The sequence below is a fragment of the Ostrea edulis genome, chromosome 7, assembly GCF_947568905.1.
Source record: "Ostrea edulis chromosome 7, xbOstEdul1.1, whole genome shotgun sequence".
NCBI classification, from domain to species: domain Eukaryota; kingdom Metazoa; phylum Mollusca; class Bivalvia; order Ostreida; family Ostreidae; genus Ostrea; species Ostrea edulis.
Window position 1 is genome coordinate 42,581,736 of NC_079170.1, and position 22,199 is coordinate 42,603,934.

A 22,199-nucleotide genomic window follows, 5' to 3' on the forward strand; every position below is an offset into this window, starting at 1 on the left:
TTTTTTACTGCGCAAATGTTAAACCAGATTGAAGAAAGTACAATGTGCATATATCTATGCACAAAGGGGGACTTTTGCTCACGATACTGAATAATTGTATATATGTATGCGCATGTTCTCCAAATAGTCATGTGCAAACACTTTTGTAGGAGTACGTGTATACAGTGTCGTGTGCAAATTGAATATCGTCAACTCAGTCTGAATAATGCATTGATGCAAAGAAAATGAATTTAGTTAATTAGTTAACTAATTAAAGCCAGATACACTGTAGATGACCCATTTCATTACATTTATTCACTCCAACCATTCGCAATGGAATGCAAGGTACATAGGTATGATTTTATAATTATATAAACAATACTGACAAGAGTAAACATTCTAACAATAATACATGCACATTTTTGCTACAACAATTGCATGATGAAACGCGAAGGTAACAAAGCGTGATCAAACTCATAACTGCTATAAGCAATACAAAATAAAGGGAAGGGCAAACACGAACCCCTGGATCAGTACACCAGAGGTGGGATCAAGTACCCAGGAGGAGTCAGCATCCCCTCCCGACCGATTACGCATACCACATCAATTATATCAAATGATCTTGGTAAGGATGGGCGCCTTTTCATTGAAAGCTTCTCGTAATTGTTATTCACATCAGGTGCGTTTGTAGGAACTCATCCCCAGATTCAAACATGTTTGTCTCGGCCATAATTTCTATTTGAAGACAAAAGTCTGCCTTTGTTGCTAATCATAAATTAGCAGATACTATGTGGTGTTTCCATTTTCAACATTTTTGATCTTTTAATCAAGTACACAAAGTGGAAAAGACCGGGTTTGTCCCACGTGTTTGATTTTTCAAGTATATTTTATCTACTGGCGCCAACCACATGAATCTTAAACACATAAGGAATCTCTACTTTTAATTTCACATATTTATTTGGTCAATAAAATAACAGAATATGAAAAAAGATATGAAAATATGGATTATAGTCAATATTATGTGTGTATTGTTGTCTATGTATGAATGAATATCGCCTGTTCATGCGACCATTAATTCACTATTTGCAGCTACATCCCGAATCAGCAGCACATTTGCACGTGTCGGGTCCAGTACACCCAACTCCGCATGCACAGGAACCTGTTGAAAGGAGTGTACAGATTTAATATTTAAACATAGTTGTACAAGTTACCAAAATCTTCATATTTATTATCAGTAAGGATTTGAAAATAAATCGTTGTGTAAAAACTTACCGTTGCATTTACAAACAATCTGGCATCCGGGACATTTACAGCCGGCTCCACATTTACACCCAGAAGCACAGTTACACCCAGTGGAAGGACAGGTGTCTGAACACAGACAATTTCCCGCTAGACAGAAAAATGATTACATTGTATACATTGTAGATACAGCCTAACACTCAAAGAGCGATAACTCGGAATAGTTACAGAAAATAGATTGAAATTGTAAAATAGGGCTTACTTTTCTTGCAGTTACATGGATTAGACATTTTTATTTTCAGATGAATCTGAAAAAGAATGACTTTAATTGAATTGATGTTTTGGTCCGTTGACGTTATATTGTGTTGATTTTATTGATCACTTTTACAATATTTCACTGAAAGTTATCCGACTAATTAAGCATACAAATGAAACTTATATAAGATATTTGATAATTAAAAACCGACACATGCCTACCTTTGATCAATTAAAGTATACAATTCCTCGTCCAGGGACGTGTTTGTGATCAAGGCGGAATGAATAAAGGATAATATAGAACGTATGCACACGTTATACAAATATACAGTATCGTGTGCAAAAAAGTTGTGAATAAACTCTAGGGGCGGATTCAGAGAAAAGAATGTATATATTCAGTAAAACTACGAAGCAAAGATATCACGTAGAAACTTTCTGATATTACATTGTTGTTTTCTAATCTTAATAAAAAATTTAAATGTAGAATTTGAAATAAAATGGTTTTCACGTCTGTTATGCTCTTCACACATTGATCTAGCGTCCTTATCTGATGATAGTGAATATTATGAATTATGGTGCAGGAATAAATAGTTTTATATATACACATGTAGGTAGAATCCTTCTACACAGTGATAATCGTAGTCTTTATTTTCCTTGGAACAAAACTTGGCTTAAAACACTAATTGGTAGATTCATTTCATTTTAATGTAGAATATCCCTTTCTTCTGGACTTGATGAAAACCTTAGTGCACTACAGAGTACAATGAGTTAAAGTTCCAGTCAGTCACAATGATTGGTTTTGTGTAGGTGGATTTTAAAAATATGCAATTTTAATAATTCAAATAATCTCTGTCAGCGATTACTTCATTTTGTCATCTATAGCTACCCGTACATCAACTGACAATGAGAGGCGTAATTAACATGTACATGTATACATCTATATCTACCCGTACATCAACTGACAATGAGAGGCGTAATTAACATGTACATGTATACATCTATATCTACCAGTACATCAACTGACAATGAGAGGCGTAATTAACATGTACATGTATACATCTATATCTACCCGTACATCCACTGACAATGAGAGGTGTAATTAACATGTACATGTATACATCTATATCTACCCGTACATCCACTGACAATGAGAGGCGTAATTAACATGTACATGTATACATCTATATCTACCCGTACATCAACTGACGATGAGGCGTAATTAACATGATACAGATATACATTGTAGTAATATATGGTATTTTGCCATAGTAATATTTAAACACAAAGTTTAATACTACATTGAATTTTATTATCTTATTATCAACATGCAGTCGGTTAAAGTCCCCGTAACAGGTGCCTATAACGAGGACTCGGATGCAGGAATAATTATACTGATCGGGATAAGCTATGGTTGATCAATATTATCCTAGTGTGAATCCAGGTTAATCTCCGAAAAATGTACGACACAAATCGTCATTCTTCCTATGTTCGATAAAAAAAACTAAATTTTGTCCGATAGCATGTAGGCCTAGTTATCTCTTTTAAATCAGGAAGATATTATTTGCGCATTCTACAGCATTACACAGGATACGTTAAATGGAAATTTCTCCTACATACAGAGATTATTAAAACATGACTTTTATCTTTTTTTACTGCGCAAATGTTAAACCAGATTGAACAAAGTATAATGTACATATAAGTATGCACAAAGGGCGACTTTTACTCACAATACTGAGTAATTGTATATATGTATGCACACGTTCTTGAAATAGTCATGTGCAACATGTTTATAAGAATATACAGTGTCGTGTGCAAATTGAACAAAGTATAATGTACATATAAGTATGCACAAAGGGCGACTTTTGCTCACGATACTGAGTAGTTGTATATAATATTATGTATGTGCATACGTTCTTCAAATAGTCATATTCAAAATGTTTATCAGAATACATGTATACAGTGTGGTGTGCAAACTGAATATGGTCAACACAATCTGAATCATAAAATCATGTAAAGAACATTGCCTCACTAAAATGAATCTAATAATTGGCTCGTTAAAGCAGCAATGTTATTAAAGCTAGATCTATGATTCCGCTCCAATATTCTGATGTCGCTAATGTAAGTCTAAACGGATCAAAGATCTGGTTTTAATCAGGTTGGTTAAAGCAGTTTATGGGAAGCATGGTTTTAGTATAGAATAGTTGATAAAAACTGAACCAGCTTCCTTCGTTTGTGAACCTTTGTTTTCATCATTTGTTACGATTAATAAAGATTTTATTCTCACTGTTTTGTCTTGTTGTTTTGTCATTTAAAGCACAAACAAGCATCGGTAAATTGTTTCCTGTAAAAATAAGAGTATGAGAAATAAAAGGTGTTTTGTGTGCAAATAAGATATATCAGAGTTCAAGTATTCCTCTGGTTTGGTGCACTGTGTGAATATATCAGCATATATATTGAACACCCCTATCGACATTCTAATTCTTTGAAATGAAAATATTTTTGAAAAGTAGACACATGTTATTTGTTGCTACGTTTTAAATCTACGGCTAAAATCATCAAAAACCATATCACTTTCAAACAAAATATTAGATATATGATATATATCTTTTGGAAAGAAATATGAATGACGTTTTTCAAATATTCATGGTCATGTGCAAAATGTTTATATATAGCAGTAGACAGTGTCGTGTGCAAATTGAATATGGTCAATTCAGTCTGATTCATCAAATGATGTAAAGATAATTGCCACACCAAATAAAATGAATGTTTCAGGCAAATTAAATTCTTAATGACAGGTGCATCAGATAAGCAACAGTTTGATTATCTTAGTGTTTACTACAGCGATAGATATCAATTTTGATTGGGATGGGTATACTTTTTCATTGAAACTTGTATTAATTGTCATCCTCATCACGTAGGTTCCCAGATTGAAACATGTTTATTTCAGCTATAATTTGAATTTCAAGTGCAAAGTCCTCCATGTTTCTAACTATTGATTAGCAAATCCTATGATGTATTTTTATTTTCGACATTATTGAGGTTTTAATGAAACTCAGCAAGAAAAAACCCCCGATATTTTCTCAATTGTTTTATTTTGTAAGTATATTTCATCGTTTGCACCAACCAAATGAATTTTAACAACACATTAGAACTCCTCTATTTGTAATTTGTTTATTTCCTGAACAAAATCACGTAATGTAACTAAAACATGAAGATCAGGATTATTGTCAATGTTATGCAGGTATTGTTATCTATACACAAATGAATATTGTCTTAGAATGCGACAATTATTTCACTATTTGCAGCTACAACCAGCACCGCATTCCGTGGAGATCCGGGTTAGAATAGGTCGTCAGTGTCCCTAGTTTGTCGTGAGAGGCGACTCAATGGGACGGTCCTTCGGATCAGACCGCAGAAACCGGATTCCCGTGTCACGGCAGGTGTGGCACGATAAAGATCCCTCCAAGTTCAAAGGCCGTAAGCGCCGAGCACATTTTGCAGCACTTCATAGGCAATGGTGACGTCTCCATATGAGTGAAGAATTCTCAAGCAGGACGTGAAACAATATCCAAACAACCAACCACCCATTTGCATATGGCAGGTCTGAAACAGCCTATTCTGCGTGCGCAAGAATCTGTTGAAAGGAGTAAAGACATATTGTAAGCACAGTGATACAAGTTTATTCATTGTAAGTTGTGTAAAAGAGTGACCACTGACATTTACAGTCGGATTCACGTGTATATTCTAAGCTACATGGAGGGACAGATATCTGAACACTAAAGAGTTATAATTTACCGTTATCAAGGCCAACATTTTGTATGTGTACACAGTCAAAGAGCGATAACTCGGAGTAGCCAGAGAACCTGTCTTGGGGTAGCAGCGTCAGACATTTTTCTGTAAAGCGTAATTCTGAAAGAATTTTTTCTTACATTAAATTTCAATAAGAAGTACGTTACGGTTTCGTCCTGTATGTCAATTGTTGTATCGCAGCAATATATTTCACACTTAGGATATCTTCTTCAATCAATCAAGCATAAATATACTGTAGACATTGTAACAATTAATAGCTTTCACAACTGCCTATGAGTAATAAGTATTTAATCAGTGATGTTTATCAGAACATGTACTCTAAAAAAGTCAACTGTACTTTGTTAGTTTCTCCGTGAGAAAAAGTCTATCGGACATCATTTTGTCATTTGCATTAACCAGAGACTTATATGTTATAAACATGTATGTCTCAGCAGTAACTAAGAGATATGATCCCTTAATTGATTTTCTGGAGAAGACGCTATTAATATTATACCGAAGAAATATACACATTAAACTGAATTTTGTTTTCAGAGAAGTAATCGTCTCTTGTCCAATTGATAAATGACAATTTCCTCAAAATTCTTTTATTATTGAGGGAGGGGGTATCATGGAAGAAATATTTCCTAATTCATTTAATTTATCCATTAAATATGAAACAGTTGATATATAAAACAGTTTTTAAAAAATAGATTTTTATTTGTATATGTGTGTAAGTAAACCCTTTATTCCTTGTTCTCTATTATTGTACGGTATGAACCTACTTAAGAAAATACAAGAGTGATTATTGTATCATAAAAAGGCTTCTTAAAGAAAGGTGAAAACAACGAACAGTGATCAACCTCACAATATGAAATATGTTCAAAGCGTTTTGTGAAACTGTACTACAGCCAGTTTCTATCGTTGAAACAGATGTTTTTCTCCTTGACCCATCCATGACGAGAAACAAAGCTCTTTTACCTACATGTTTGGAAAGGAATCATCCATTTATTGTCATACATGATCTCGTCGAGATAGGGGCAAACAGTTCAAATACAGTAGTAAAACATTTTCTATACATGTAACGTTCTAAGATATATTTAAAAAAATACGGTATCATAAATACATAATTTAAACTTTCATCTAAGAAATGGACTGTTTCTATATTTTGAAGGTTTTTTTTACGCACGCATGCATCACAAAACTCCACTTTATTACATGAATGAGATAACCCAATATTTGACCACATGGCAGCACCTTTTACATATTTTGACCTCTTATTTCATATATCTTTAAAAGCAGAAAGAGGTTATCTGTACAACATTAAACAGCAGATTATGAACGAAAATTTCTTTTGCATTCAATTACAATAAAATATACACTTAAGCACCTGAGAGATCCATCCCTGCTCCAAAGCTGTAAGCGCCGAGCATAAACCTAAATTTTGCAGCCCTTTTTCGGCAATGCGGACGTCTCAACATGACTGAGTGAAAACATTCTTGATTGCGACGTTAATTATTATACAAGAATATTAAACTCAGCAAGGAAGAATCTGGTTGAATTCCAATTGTTTGACTTTTCAAGTATATTTCATCTACTGGCGCCAACCACATGTATCTTTGAATAACAACGGGTAAAAACTCTGTACTTGTAATTTTAATTATTTATTTCATAAACAGAAACACGGAATGTAAAAACAAACTCATGAAAATCTGGATAATGATCAACATTATGCATTTATTGTTATGTACACTATTTACAAATGAATGATGTCTTTTCATGCAACCATTTATTCACTATTTGCAGGTACACCCCGCAGCACATTTACACATGTCAGGTCGGATACACTCTATTCCGTATGCGCAGAAACCTGCTGAAAGGAGTGTAATTATATACTGTAAACAGAGTTAGGAGAATTAATGGAATTTCATCATTTCGGTAAGAAATAGAAAACAAATAGTCGTTTAAAAACTTACCACTGCATTTACAATCTTACATCCGGGACATTTACAGCCGGCTACACATTTACACCCAGAAGCACAATTACACCCAGTGGATGGACAGATGCCTGAACACTGGCAATTTCCCGCTAGAAAGAAAAATGTATCACATTGTACATTCAGTCTCACAATGGATAGCGATAACTGGATTAATCATTAAAATTAATAATTACTTACTTTTTTGACAGTTGCATGGGTCAGACATTTTTCTTAAAGTGGAATTCTGAAAGAATTTTAAAAATTAAATTTCAATAAAAATGATTCAGTCACTAGAATTTTGTTAATTGTGGTATGACAGCAATATATTTAACATTTAGTGTAGTATCTTCTTCCACTAATTGAGCATAAAAATAATACATAGCGAAGGGACCTTTAATTAGAAGTGCAAATAATTCCTTGAGGAAAGTGGTGTTTGTTTTCAAAACAAGATGAATGAAGTTTATTTAGTTCGTTTGCACACGATAGACAACTATTCAGTACCGTGTGCAAATAATCGATTGAGTATACAGTTCCGTGTGCAAAATGTATAGCTTTAAAGGGGCGGATTCAGGAAAAGAACGCATGTCAACAAACACAAAAGAATTTATCAAACTCAATACAGCGACTGGTAACGATATTTTATCTTCTTTGAGATTGACGGATAAGAATAACACATTTGTTAAAGAAATATTTTCTTTAATAGTAAAACTATTTTAAAAAATCATACTTTTTCTAAATCAAAAAGAGATTATTTGTTTAATTTACTGCATTAAACAGCAGATAATAAATGAAAAATTTTCTGACACTGAGATAACAATAAAATATGCAGTTAAGCACCTCTTTGCTGCAAAAATGTTAAACCAGATTGAATATACTACATCTAAATTCACAAATAACCACGTTTCCTTCCGATATTGAATATTTTTATGTGTATGCACACGTTCTCCAAATATTCATTATGATGTGTAATAATGTATAGCAGTATACAACACGAAGATAAAAACAAAAACATACCTTTGATTAGGAAGGTTGTACAATCTGCTTCACAAAGAGTGTTTGTGTTCAAGGCAAGATGAATAAAGTATATATATAGCTCTTTTGCACACGATATACAACTATTCAGTACCGTGTGCAAATATTCAATTAAGTAAACAGTATCGTGTGCAAAATGTATAGGGTTCAAGAAAAGTACGCAGGTCAACAAGCGCAACGCAACTCCCTAAAAGTAATACAGCGACTGGTAACGATAGTTAATGATCACCCGGAACGACGGATAACAACCTAACAAATATGCTAAAGAAAGATTTTTAAAAAGTATTTAAATAATCATAAATCTTCTAAAGAAGGAAGAAATTATTTGTGTATTTTACTGCATTACACAGCATATAATAACGGAAATTTCTCCTACATTCATATCACAATAAAATTCAGACTGAAGCACCTGTTTGGTGCAATTTTTTTAAAACCAGATTCAATACTACCATTTACATGTATATGCACAGACGACGACTTTTGCGCACGACACAAAATAATGATATATGTATGCACACGTTCTTCAAATATCCATTGTCATATTCAAAACCTCTATACATGTAGCAGTATACAGTGTCGTGTGCAAAATTGCATATCATGAACTCAGTGTGAATCTTAAAATGATTTAAGGTGGATTCCTACTCCAAAACTAATATAACTAATGGCTCGTTAAAGCAGTTCACGCGAAGTATGATTTCACAATTCGAATGGGTGATACAAGATTTCATTTATACATTGACTACTATGATTTTAAAAATGAAAAATGTTATTTCCTTTGTTTCTGAATCTTTGTTACGTTTATTGAATGGCATATTTCATTCTCACAGTGTTACGTCTTGATGTTCTGTCAGTTAAAGCAAAACAATCTTTATATTGAGTTGTTGCTAGTGAGGAGAACACAGTAAGAGACATAAAAAATGTTTTATTTCCAAATAAAAGATTGTGTAGAACAAATTTTCCTGTGATTTGATGCTGGTGTGAATATCCGATAAAACCTGACTTGAAGATTCCGATAGACGTTCTAATTATTTGAAATAAACGATATCTAAGAAAGGTAATTATGTTATTTATTTATATTTGTAAGTCTACAATTAATATCACCAAGAAACAAATCATTTAAAATAATATATATTAGACAGACTTATTTTTACATTGAGATGAAATGATCGAAATTCAGAAATATTGGGACTTTTCAAATTTGAATCAAGGCCGATCTGAATCATCAACGGTAATAGGTAATATTTTAATAAGAAAACTACATTTTCCTGTTGTCATATGGTTATCAAATTAAATGAATAATTAAAGAAAACCAATTTCTTTAAGACGGGTGGATCAGATAAGCAAGGATTTGATTATAGTAGTAATTATAATTGCAACAGCACATGAGATCCATTTTGATCGGTTGAGTACTTTATCAATAAAACCTGCTCTTTAGTTTCGTCCACATCAAGTAGGTTTGCATGAATTCGTCTCCGGATTGAAAAAGGTTTATCCCAACCCGAATTTCAATTTGAACTTCAAAGTTTGCCATGGTTGCTAATTATATATTAAAAGATACTATGGCGTATTTCCATTTTCAACATTTTTTGATATTTTAATAAAATTCATCAACTTCAAAACGTCTCGATATGGATGAAAAAATCTTGTGCGGGACATTTAACAAGAAACAGCCAGCCATCATTACTGTTAAATGTTTTTAGGTAATCCGATTAAATTGATGTTTTGCTTTGGTCACGTAATTTACTCAATTATATTCATTACATTGACAGTATTTCACAGTTATTTATCCGACTTAATAGGTATAAATGTGTATATGTAACTAGGTTACGATAATAATTGTGAAAAAACCAATACATGTAGGCATACTTTTGATCAGAAAAATATACAATTCCTCGTTCAATGAAGTGTTTGTGTTATGCAAACCTGTAAGGTTAAAACATTTAAAAGCTTTGTATGTTTATTTTAAAATTTCAATGAGTTAATCCGTTTTCCTTAACACACTGAAACCTATGTTTTGTAAACAGTTTTTCACTACATTTGAATTGAATATTTCTATATACTCGGACCTTCGTATGTTTACTTAATGTATCTCATGTGCCAAGGTGGGATGAATAACATATAATATAGAACTTATACACACATTATACAAATGATCAGTGTCGGGTGCAAAGCATTGACCGTACACAGTATCATGTGCAATGTCGTAAATAAATTCTAGTGGCGGATTCAGAAAAAAACAATGTATATATTCAGTAAAACTACGAAGGAGAAAAGATAATAAGTAAAAATTATTGATATTACGTTATTCTTTTTTAATATTATTAAAAAGAATTTGGAAATGTAAAATCTAATAGTGAATTTGATGAATTGTGGTTCAAAAATGTAGAAATAGTTTTAAAAATACATTAAATTTTATATAGAATCCGTCCACAGAGTGATAATCATAGGCTCTATTTTGCACTGAATAGAACGTGAAATTAACCATTTTAATTGGTAGGTTCATTTGAGTTTTTTGTAAAATTTCCCTTCTGAAAGTTAATGAAAATCTTGTGCACTACAGAATTCAATGAAGTCCCAGTCACTTCAAATGCATTGATTTTAATTATCTGTAATTTTAATTAATCATATAACCTCCTTGCCAGAAATGAACTTTATGCTACCTGTACATAAGCTGACAATGAAAGGTATAGCTAAGATTTAAAAGATATCATATGGTATCTTGACATACTAATATTAATACACAATGTTTAATTTTGTCCGTTTATCTACTTTGTGTTCATATCAACATGCAGTCGGTCAGAAAAGGTGCATATGACGAGGACTCGGATGAAGAAGGGCTAATTACACAGATCGGGAGCGATGATTGGTCGACATTATCCGAGTGTAAATCCGACTCAATCGCCCAATAATTTACGACACCTCGTCATTATTCCTAATCTCAACAAAAAAAAAATAACGTAAGTCTACTCTGATAACATGTATGCACACACACGCATTTTTAATCACATTTACACAGCAGATGATAAACGGACATTTTTCCGACATACAGACAATAATAAAAGATTTACGTTTATCAAATCACATTTTTTCACAGCAAAAATTTTAAACCAGGTTAAATAAACTACAATGTACAGGTATATGCTCAAAGGATGACTTTTGCGCACTGTACTGAATAATTGTATATCTATGCACACGTTCTTCAAATATTCATTGTCATGCTCAAAATGTTTATATATTGCAGTATAAAGTGTCGTGTGCAAATTGAATATGGTCAATTCAGTCTGATTCATCAAATGATATAAAGAAATTTGCCACACCAAATAAAATGAATGTTTCAAGCAAATGAAATTCTATATGACAGGTGCATCAGATAAGCAACAGTTTGATTATCTTAGTGTTTACTACAGCGATAGATATTAAATTTCATTGGGATAAGTATACACTTTAATTGTCATCCTCATCACATAGGTCTGTATGAATTCGTTCCCAGATTCAAACATGTTTGATTCAGCCATAATTTCTATTTCAAGTACAAAGTCCGCCATGGTATTTAATTATTGATTAGCAAATCCTATGGTGTATTTTTATTTTCGACATTTTTGAGCTTTTAATGAAACTCAACAAGAAAAAAGAAACCGATTTTGTCTCCATTGTTTCATTTTTGACGTATATTTCATCGTTCGCACCAACCACATGAATCTTTGATTATAACATTAGAACCGTCTACTTGTAATTTGTTTATTTCCTGAACAAAATCACGTAATGTAACTAAAACAAGAAGATCAGGATTACTGTCAATGTTATGTGGGTATTGTTGTCTATATACCAATGAATATTGTCTTTTAATGTGATAATTAGTTCATTATTTCCAGCTACAACCAGCACCACATTCCGTGGGTATCCGGGTGAGAATAGGTCGTCAGTGTCCCTTGTTTGTCGTGAGAGGCGATTAAATGGGACGGTCATTCGAATGAGACCGCAGAAATCGAATTCCTGTGTCACAGCAGGTGTGGCAGATAAAGATCCATCCCTGCTCAATAGCCGTAAGCGCTGAACACATTTTCCAGTCCTTCATCGGCAATGGTGACGTCTCCATATGAGTGAAGAATTCTCAAGCGGGAAGGTGAAACAATATCCAAACAACCAACCACCCATTTGGAACCAGGTCTGTAACACCCTATTCTGCATGCGCAAGAATCTGTTGAAAGGAGTAAAGACATATTGTAAGCACACTGATACAAGTTAATTGATTGTAAGTTCGGTAAAAGAATGTATATTCTGAACTGAGTGGAAGAACAGAGGTCTGAACACTGTATAGTTATAATTTACCGTTATCAAGGCCAACATTTTGCATGTGTATATCTACATAGTTTAACAGTCAAAGAGCGATAACTCGAAGTAGCCAGAGAACCCGTCTTGGGGTTGCAGAGTCAGACATTTTTCTGTAAAGCGTAATTTTGAAAGAATATTTCTTACATTAAATTTCAAAAAGAATTATGTTACGGTTTCGTCACTAAAAGTATGTTACTTGTTGCATCACAGCAATATATTTCACACTTAGGATATCTTCTTCAATCAATCAAGCATAAATATGATATATACATTGTAACAATTGATAGCTTTCACAACACCTTGCCTAAGAGTGATAAGTATTTAATCAGTGATGTTTATCAGAACATGTACTCCGCAAAAGTCAACTGTAGTTTTTTAAAGTGTCTCTGTGAGAAAGTATGTTGGACATCATCTTATCATTTGCATTAACCAGAGACATATTTGTTATATGTACATGGATGTCTCAGCATTAATTAAGAGAGATGATCACTTAATTAATTTTCTGGAGAAGACGCTATTAATATTATACCGTAGAAATATGACAATAAACCGAATTATGTTTTCAGAGAAGTAATCGTCCCTTGTCCAATTTATAAACGACAATTTCCTCAATATTCTTTTATTATAAGGGGAGGTGGGTATCATGAAAGAAATATTTCCTAATTCATTTAATTTATCCATTAAATATGAAACAGTTGATAGATAAAACAGTTTTTAAAGAATTAATTTTTATTTGTGTATGTGTGTAGGTAAACCTTTTATTCCTTGTTTTCTATTATTGTACAGTATGAACCTAATTTATAAAATACAAGAGTGATTATTGTCTTATAAAAAGGATTCTTAATGAAAGGTGAAATCATCAAACAGTGATCAACCTCACAATATGAAATATGTCCAAAGCGTTTTGTGAAACTGTGCTACAGCCAGTTTCTATCGTTGAAACAGATGTTTTTCTCCTTGACTCATCCATGACGAGAAACAAACCTCTTTTACCTACATGTTTGGAAAGGAATCATCCATTTATTGTCATACATGATCTCGTCGAGATAGGGGCAAGCAGTTCAAATACAGTATCAAAATATTTTCTATTCATGTAACGTTCTAAGAAACAGAATTTTTAATTTTATATAAGAAAAATACGGTATCATAAATACATAATTGAAACTTTCATTTAAGAAATGGACTGTTTCTATATTTTGAAGTTTTTTTTACGCATGCATGCATCACAAAACATTATTACATGAATGAGATAGCCCAATATTTGACCACATGACAACACCTTTTACGTATTGTGACCTCTATTTCATACATCTTTAAAAGTAGAAAGAGGTTCTCTGTGCAACCTTAAACAGCAGATTATGAACGAAAATTTCTTTTGCATTCAATTACAATAAAATATACACTTAAGCACCTGAGAGATCCATCCCTGCTTCAAAAGCCGTAAACGCTGAGCTTAAGCCTAAATTTTGCAGCCCCTTTTCGACAATGCTGACGTCTCAACATGACTGAGTGAAAACATTCTTGATTGCGACTTTAATTATTATACAAGAACAGTGCTCGATCTGGGCTTCGCCATTTTCGCCAATGGCGAATTTTTTTCAAAAATGGCGAAAAAAAATTGAAAGTGGCGAAAATCCCTTTTTGCAATAAATTGTATTTTTAACCCTTTGTCAGTGACACATTATCGCCTGTTTGTTTATGCAGTCAAAATCTGTTTATTCAGTCAACGCGTGCGACCGGAAATCTCGCGTCGCTCCAGTGCACACAGAGCTGGTCACAGCCTCAGGTAATTTATGGCTGCAAAAAAGTCGGTGATTATGTAATAAAGTACATCGGACAGCTGTTTAACCTGCTGTGGTCAATTGTTTAACATTTAAAGTCTTATTCATTATCGTGTTATCATCTCCACATTAATGTCAATTCTTAACCAGAGAACCGACCGGTAATTAAATTGGCCGTATTATTGTGTATAATGTATATCTGAATACATCAATTGTTTGTTTTTGCGGCCAAACTCGTTGATTACAAGATTTTGATTTTGATGTGTTTGATTTTAGTTCGAATATTTCATAAACAATGCGGTCGGTCACCATTGATATGGACATGGCAATTTTAATAAATAATGTTCTTTGAAGTTCGGTGCGCAACAGTATAAAAATGCTAATCTCATAAGACTATGCACCCCATTCTATTTTGACACTAAACTTGTAGCTTCTGACCCTAGTCAGTCTAAAATTAAAAAAATATCTATGTTTGGCTTTACAGTCAACCCCACCTCCTCAAACATCTGATTCTGTCCAAATTGCAAAATCTTCCATACAAAAACGGAAATTTAATAGGGAATGGTTGAGATACGACTCTAAATTGGGCTTGATGTTTTGTGACATCTGCATTTCGCCCAATGTACACAATGTTTTCACTGAGGGGTGTAGCATCATGAAGTTTATATTTATATGATTTATTATCTGAATTTTGATTTTCATAATAGAATTTATCAAACAAATCAACTTCTTATTATTTCAGAAAGAAATGTTTAGGTACGGTAGTTGGATATGATTAAGTAATGTAACTGATTCAAAATGCTAAAATAAGTGTAATGAATAAAATAATATATAATATGATGGAAATAATTGTAAAGCATGTGATTATTTGTGCCGCGCCACTCCCCAAAAAAGTGGCGAAAGGGAATTCTGGTCCAGTGGGAGCACTGTACAAGAAACCAACCAACAATTTTCAATAATTTTTACTTTTATAAAACTCAGCAAGGAAGAATCTGGTTGAATTCCAATTGTTTGACTTTTCAAATATATTTCATCTATTGTCACCAACCACATGTATCTTTGAATAACAACACGTACAAACTCTGTACTTGTAATTTTAATTATTTATTTCATAAACAGAAACACAGAATGTATATAAAAAAAAAACGAACAAATGAAAATCTGGATAATGATCAACATTATGCATTTACTGTTATGTACACTATTTACAAATGAATGATGTCTATTCATGCAACCATTTATTCACTATTTGCAGCTACATCCCGCAGAACATTTACACGTGTCGGGTGGGATACACTCTATTCCGTATGCGCAGAAACCTGCTGAAAGGAATATAAATATACTGTAAACACAGTTATGAAAATTACGGAATTTCATCTTTTCGGTAAGAAATTGAAAACAAATAGTCGTGTAAAAACTTACCACTGTATTTACAATCTTACATCCGGGACATTTACAGCCGGCTACACATTTACACCCAGAAGCACAATTACACCCAGTGGAGGGACAGATGCCTGAACACTGACAATTTCCCGCTAGAAAGAAAAATGTATCACATTGTACATTCAGTCTCACAATGGATAGCAATAACTGGATTAATCATTAAAATTAATAATTACTTACTTTTTTGGCAGTTGCATGGGTCAGACATTTTTCTTAAAGTGGAATTCTGAAAGAATTTTTAAAATCAAATTTCAATAAAAATGATGTTAAGACTGAGCCACTAGAATTTTGTTAATTGTGGTATGACAGCAATATATTTCACATTTAGTGTAGCATCTTCTTCCACTAACTGAAATTAAAAATAATACATAGCGAAAGGACATTTACCTTTGATTAGGAAGTGCAAATAATTCCTTGAGCAAAGTGGTGTTTGTTTTCAAAACAATATGAATAAAGTATATCTAGTTCGTTTGCACACGATATACAACTATTCAGTACCGTGTGCAAATAATCGATTGAGTATACAGTTCCGTGTGCAAAATGTATAGCTTTAAAGGGGCGGATTCAGGAAAAGAACACATGTCAACAAACACAAGAGAATTTATCAAACGCAATACAGCGACTGGTAACAATATTTATCTTCTTTGAGACTGACGGATAAGAATAACACATTTGTTCAAGAAATATGTTCTTTAACATTAAACAATCTTTTAAAAATCATACTTTTTCTAAATCAAACAGAGATTATTTGTTTATTTTATTGCATTAAATAGCAGATTATAAATGGAAGTTTTCTGACTCTGAGATAACAATAACATATGGAGTTCAGCACATGTTTGCTGAAAAATGTTAAACCAGATTGAATATACAACAATGTACATCTATATTCACAAATAACGACTTTTGCTTACGATACTGAATAATTGTATGTGTATGCAAACGTTTTCCAAACATCCATTTTAATGTGTAAAATGATATAGCAGTATACAACACGAAGATAATATAAAACAAAAACATACCTTTAATTATGATGCGTATACAATTCACTGCGCAATGTAGTGTTTGTGTTCAAGATGAATAAAGTATATATATAGCGCCTTTGCACACGATATACAACTATTCAGTACCGTGTGCAAATATTCAATTAAGTATACAGTACCGTGTGCAAAATGTGTAGGGTTCACGAAGAGTACTAATATTCATACACAAGGTTTAATTTGGCTTTTTATTGACATTGTGTTCATATCAACATGCAGTCGGTCAAAAAAGGTGCATATGACGAGGATTCGGATGAAGAAGGGCTAATTACACTGATCAGGAGCAATGATTGGTCGACATTATCCGAGTGTAAATCCGACTCAATCGCCCAATGATTTACGATGCCTCGTCATTATTCCTAATCTCAAGAAAATAACGTAAATTTACTCCGATAACATGTATGCACACACACGTCTTTTTAATCAGGAAGAGATTATTGGTACATATTACTGCATTGACACAGCTGAAGATAAGTGGACATTTTTCCTACATACAGACAAAAAGAAAAGATTTACTTTTATAAAATCATCCTAGGCCTTTTTCACAGCGAATATGTTAAACCGGGTTAGATAAACAATAATGTACAGGTATACGCTCAAAGAATGACTTTTGCACACGATACTGAATAATTGTATAACTATGCACACGTTCTTCAAATATTCATTATCATGTGCAAAATGTTTATATATAGCAGTATACAGTGTCGTGTGCAAATTGAATATGGTCAATTCAATCTGATTCATCAAATGATATAAATAAAATTGCTATATCAAATAGAGTGAATGTTTCAAGCAAATTAAATTCCTAATGACAGGTACATCAGATAAGTAACAATTTGATTATCTTAGTGTTTACTACAGCGATAGACATTAATTTTGATTGGGATAAGTATACACTTTAATTGTCATCCTCATCACATATGTTTGTATGAATTCTTTCCCAGATTCAAACATGTTTGATTCAGCCATAATTTCTATTTCAAGTACAAAGTCCGCCATGGTATTTAATTATTGATTAGCAAATCCTATGGTGTATTTTTATTTTCGACATTTTTGAGCTTTTAATGAAACTCAACAAGAAAAAAGAAACCGATTTTGTCTCCATTGTTTCATTTTTGACGTATATTTCATCGTTCGCACCAACCACATGAATCTTTGATTATAACATTAGAACCGTCTACTTGTAATTTGTTTATTTCATGAACAAAATCACGTAATGTAACTAAAACATGAAGATCAGGATTACTGTCAATGTTATGCGGCTATTGTTGTCTATATACCAATGAATATTGTCTTTTAATGCGATAATTAGTTCATTATTTCCAGCTACAACCAGCACCACATTCCGTGGGGATCCGGGTGAGAATAGGTCGTCAGTGTCCCTTGTTTGTCGTGAGAGGCGATTAAATGGGACGGTCATTCGGATGAGACCGCAGAAATCGGATTCCCGTGTCACAGCAGGTGTGGCACGATGAAGATCCATCCCTGCTCAATAGCCGTAAGCGCTGAACATATTTTGCAGCCCTTCATCGGCAATGGTGACGTCTCCATATGAGTTAAGAATTCTCAAGCGGGAAGGTGAAAAAATATCCAAACAACCAACCACCCATTTGGAACCAGGTCTGTAACACCCTATTCTGCATGCGCAAGAATCTGTTGAAAGGGGTAAAGACATATTGTAAGCACAGCGATACAAGTTAATTGATTGTAAGAGAGTGATCACTGGCATTTACAGTCGGATTCACATGTATATTCTGAACTAAGTGGAAGGACAGAGGTCTGAACACTGTATAGTTATAATTTACCGTTATCAAGGCCTACATTTTGCATGTGTATATCTAAATAATCTAACAGTCAAAGAGCGATAACTCGGAGTAGCCATAGAACCTGTCTTGGGGTTGCAGAGTCAGACATTTTTCTGTAAAGCGTAATTTTGAAAGAATTTTTCTTACAATAGATTTCAACAACAAAAATTACGTTACGGTTTCGTCACTAAAAGTATGTCAATTGTTGCATCACAGTAATATATTTCACACTTAGAATATCTTCTTCAATCAATCAAGCATAATATATACATTGTAACAATTGATAGCTTTCACAACACCTTGCCTAAGAGTGATAAGTATTTAATCAGTGATGTTTATCAGAACATGTACTTCGCAAAAGTCAACTGTAGTTTGTTAAAGTGTCTCTGTGAGAAAGTCTGTTGGACATCATCTTCTCGTTTGCATTAACCAGAGACATATTTGTTATATACATGTACACGGATGTCTCAGCGTTAACTAAGAGAGATGATCACTTAATTGATTTTCTGGAGAAGACGCTATTAATATTATACCGTAGAAATGACATTAAACCGAATTATGTTTTCAGAGAAGTAATCGTCCCTTGTCCAATTTATAAACGACAATTTCCTCAAAATTTTTTTATTATAAGGGGAGGGGGATATCATGAAAGAAATATTTCCTAATTCATTTAATTTATCCATTAAATACGAAACAGTTGATAGATAAAACAGTTTTTAAAGAATTAATTTTTATTTGTAAATGCCTGTAGGTAAACCCTTTATTCCTTGTTCCCTATTATTGTACAGTATGAACCTAATTAAGAAAATACAAGAGTGATTATTGTAATATAAAAAGGTTTCTTAATGAAAGGTGAAATCATCGAACAGTGATCAACCTCACAATATGAAATATGTTCAAAGCGTTTTGTGAAACTGTGCTACAGCCAGTTTCTATTGTTGAAACAGATGTTTTTTCTCCTTGACTCATCCATGACGAGAAACAAACCTCTTTTACCTACATGTCTGGAAAGGAATCATCCATATATTGCCATACATGATCTCGTCCAGATAGGGGCAAGCAATTCAAATACAGTATCAAAATATTTTCTATTCATGTAACGTTCTAAGAAACAGAATTTTTAATTTTATATAAGAAAAATACGGTATCATAAATACATAATTGAAACTTTCATTTAAGAAATGGACTGTTTTTATATTTTGAAGTGTTTTTTTTTACGCACGCATGCATCACAAAACATTATTACATGAATGAGATAGCCCAATATTTGACCACATGACAACACCTTTTACGTATTGTGACCTCTATTTCATACATCTTTAAAAGTAGAAAGAGGTTCTCTGTGCAACATTAAACAGCAGATTATGAACGAAAATTTCTTTTGCATTCAATTACAATAAAATATACACCTAAGCACCTGAAAGATCCATCTCTGCTCCAAAGTCGTAAGCGCCGAGCATAAACCTAAATTTTGCAGCCCTTTATCGGCAATGCTGACGTCTCCACATGACTGAGCGAAAAAATATTCTTGATTGCGACATTAATTATCATACAAGAAACCAACCAACAATTTTCAATATTTTTTACTCTCTTATTGAACTCAGCAAGGAAGAATCTGGTTGAATTCCAATTGTTTGTCTTTTCAAGTATATTTTATCTACTGGCGCCAACCACATGTATCATTAAATAACAACACACAAAAACTCTGTACTTGTAATTTCAATTATTTATTTCATGAACAAAACACAGAATGTATAAAAAAAAAAATATGAAAATCTGGATAATGATCAACATTATGCATTTACTGTTATGTACACTATTTACAAATGAATGATGTCTTTTCATGCAAACATTTATTCACTATTTGCAGCTACACCCCGCAGCACATTTACACGTGTCAGGTCGGATACAGTCTATTCCGTATGCACAGAAACCTGCTGAAAAGATTATAAATATACTGTAAACAGAGTTATGAAAATTATCGGAATTTCATCTTTTCGGTAAGAAATTGAAAATAAATAGTTGTGTAAAAACTTACCACTGTATTTACAATCTTACATCCGGGACATTTACAGCCGGCTACACATTTACACCCAGAAGCACAATTACACCCAGTGGAGGGACAGATGCCTGAACACTGACAATTTCCTGCTACAAAGAAAAGTGTATCACATTGTACATTCAGTCTCACAATGGATAGCGATAACTGGATTAATCATTAAAATTAATAATTACTTACTTTTTTGGCAGTTGCATGGGTCAGACATTTTTCTTAAAGTGGAATTCTGAAAGAATTTTTTAAAATCAAATTTCAATAAAAATGATATTAAGATTCAGTCACTAGAATTTTGTTAATTGTGGTATGGCAGCAATATATTTCACATTTAGTCTAGTATCTGTTTTTCCCTAACATAGCTCTTCTAAGTTTATTATTTCGGATTTCAAAAATTTCGATTGAGCATCACTGAAGAGACATTATTTGTCGAAATGCGCATCTCGTGCATCAAAATTGGTACCGTATAAGTTTTACATCTTATTCCACCAATTGAACACAAAGATAATACATACCGAAAGGACATTTCCCTTTGATTACGAAGTGCAAATAATTCCTTGAGGAAAGTGGTGTTTGTGCTCAAAACAAGATGAATAAAATATGTTTAGTTCGTTTGCACACAATATACAACTATTCAGTACCGTGTGCAAATAATCGATTGAGTATACAGTTCCGTGTGCAAAATGTATAGCTTTAAAGGGGCGGATTCAGGAAAAGAACGCATATGTCAACAAACACAAGACAATTTATCAAACACAATACAGCGACTGGTAACGATATTTTATCTTCTTTGAGATCGGCGGATAAGAATAACACATTTGTTAAAGAAATAGTTTCTTTAAATGTAAAACTATTTTTAAAAATCATACTTTTTCTAAATCAAAAAGAGATTATTTGTTTATTTTACTGCATTACGGTAAAAAGCAGATTATAAATGAAAATTTTTCTCACACTGAGATAACAATAAAATATGCAGTTAAGCACACCTTTGCTGCAAAAATGTTAAACCAGATTGAATATACTACATCTAAATTCACAAATAACGACTTTTCCTTTCAATACTGAATAATTTTATGTGTATGCACAAGTTCTCCAAATATTCATTATGATGTGTAATATTGTATAGCAGTATACAACACGAAGATAAAAACAAAAACATACCTTTGATTAGGAAGGTTGTACAATCTGCTTCACAAAGAGTGTTTGTGTTCAAGGCAAGATGAATAAAGTATATATATAGCTCTTTTGCACACGATATACAACTATTCAGTACCTAGTGCAAATATTCAATTAAGTAAACAATACCGTGTGCAAAATGTATAGGGTTCAAGAAAAGTCCGCAGGTCAACGTGCGTAACGCAACTCCCTAAACCTAATACAGCGACTGGTAACGATAGTTAATGATCACCCGGAACGACGGACAACAGAATAACGAATATTCTAAAGAAAGATGTTTAAAAAGTATTTAAATAATCATG

At 32.9% G+C, this 22,199-nt stretch overlaps 1 protein-coding gene and 1 long non-coding RNA gene across 2 annotated transcripts; both read right to left on the bottom strand.

The window, feature by feature from the left end:
* Nucleotides 1-917: 917 nt before the first annotated feature.
* On the bottom strand, nucleotides 918-1,809 carry LOC125656514 (metallothionein-like). The gene is made up of 4 exons (XM_056144505.1): nucleotides 1,696-1,809; nucleotides 1,481-1,526; nucleotides 1,252-1,368; nucleotides 918-1,138 (listed from the first exon to the last, which is right to left on the bottom strand). The coding sequence occupies exons 2-4, from the start codon at nucleotides 1,506-1,508 to the stop codon at nucleotides 1,059-1,061; spliced, it is 225 nt and encodes a 74-aa protein (XP_056000480.1). The 5' UTR covers nucleotides 1,509-1,526; nucleotides 1,696-1,809; the 3' UTR covers nucleotides 918-1,058.
* Nucleotides 1,810-15,461: 13,652 nt separating this feature from the next.
* LOC125656196 (uncharacterized) lies at nucleotides 15,462-16,945 on the bottom strand. The gene is made up of 4 exons (XR_007363047.2): nucleotides 16,846-16,945; nucleotides 16,007-16,052; nucleotides 15,806-15,918; nucleotides 15,462-15,705 (listed from the first exon to the last, which is right to left on the bottom strand). It is a non-coding gene; the product is annotated as an uncharacterized LOC125656196 (long non-coding RNA).
* Between the last annotated feature and the right edge of the window lie 5,254 nt (nucleotides 16,946-22,199).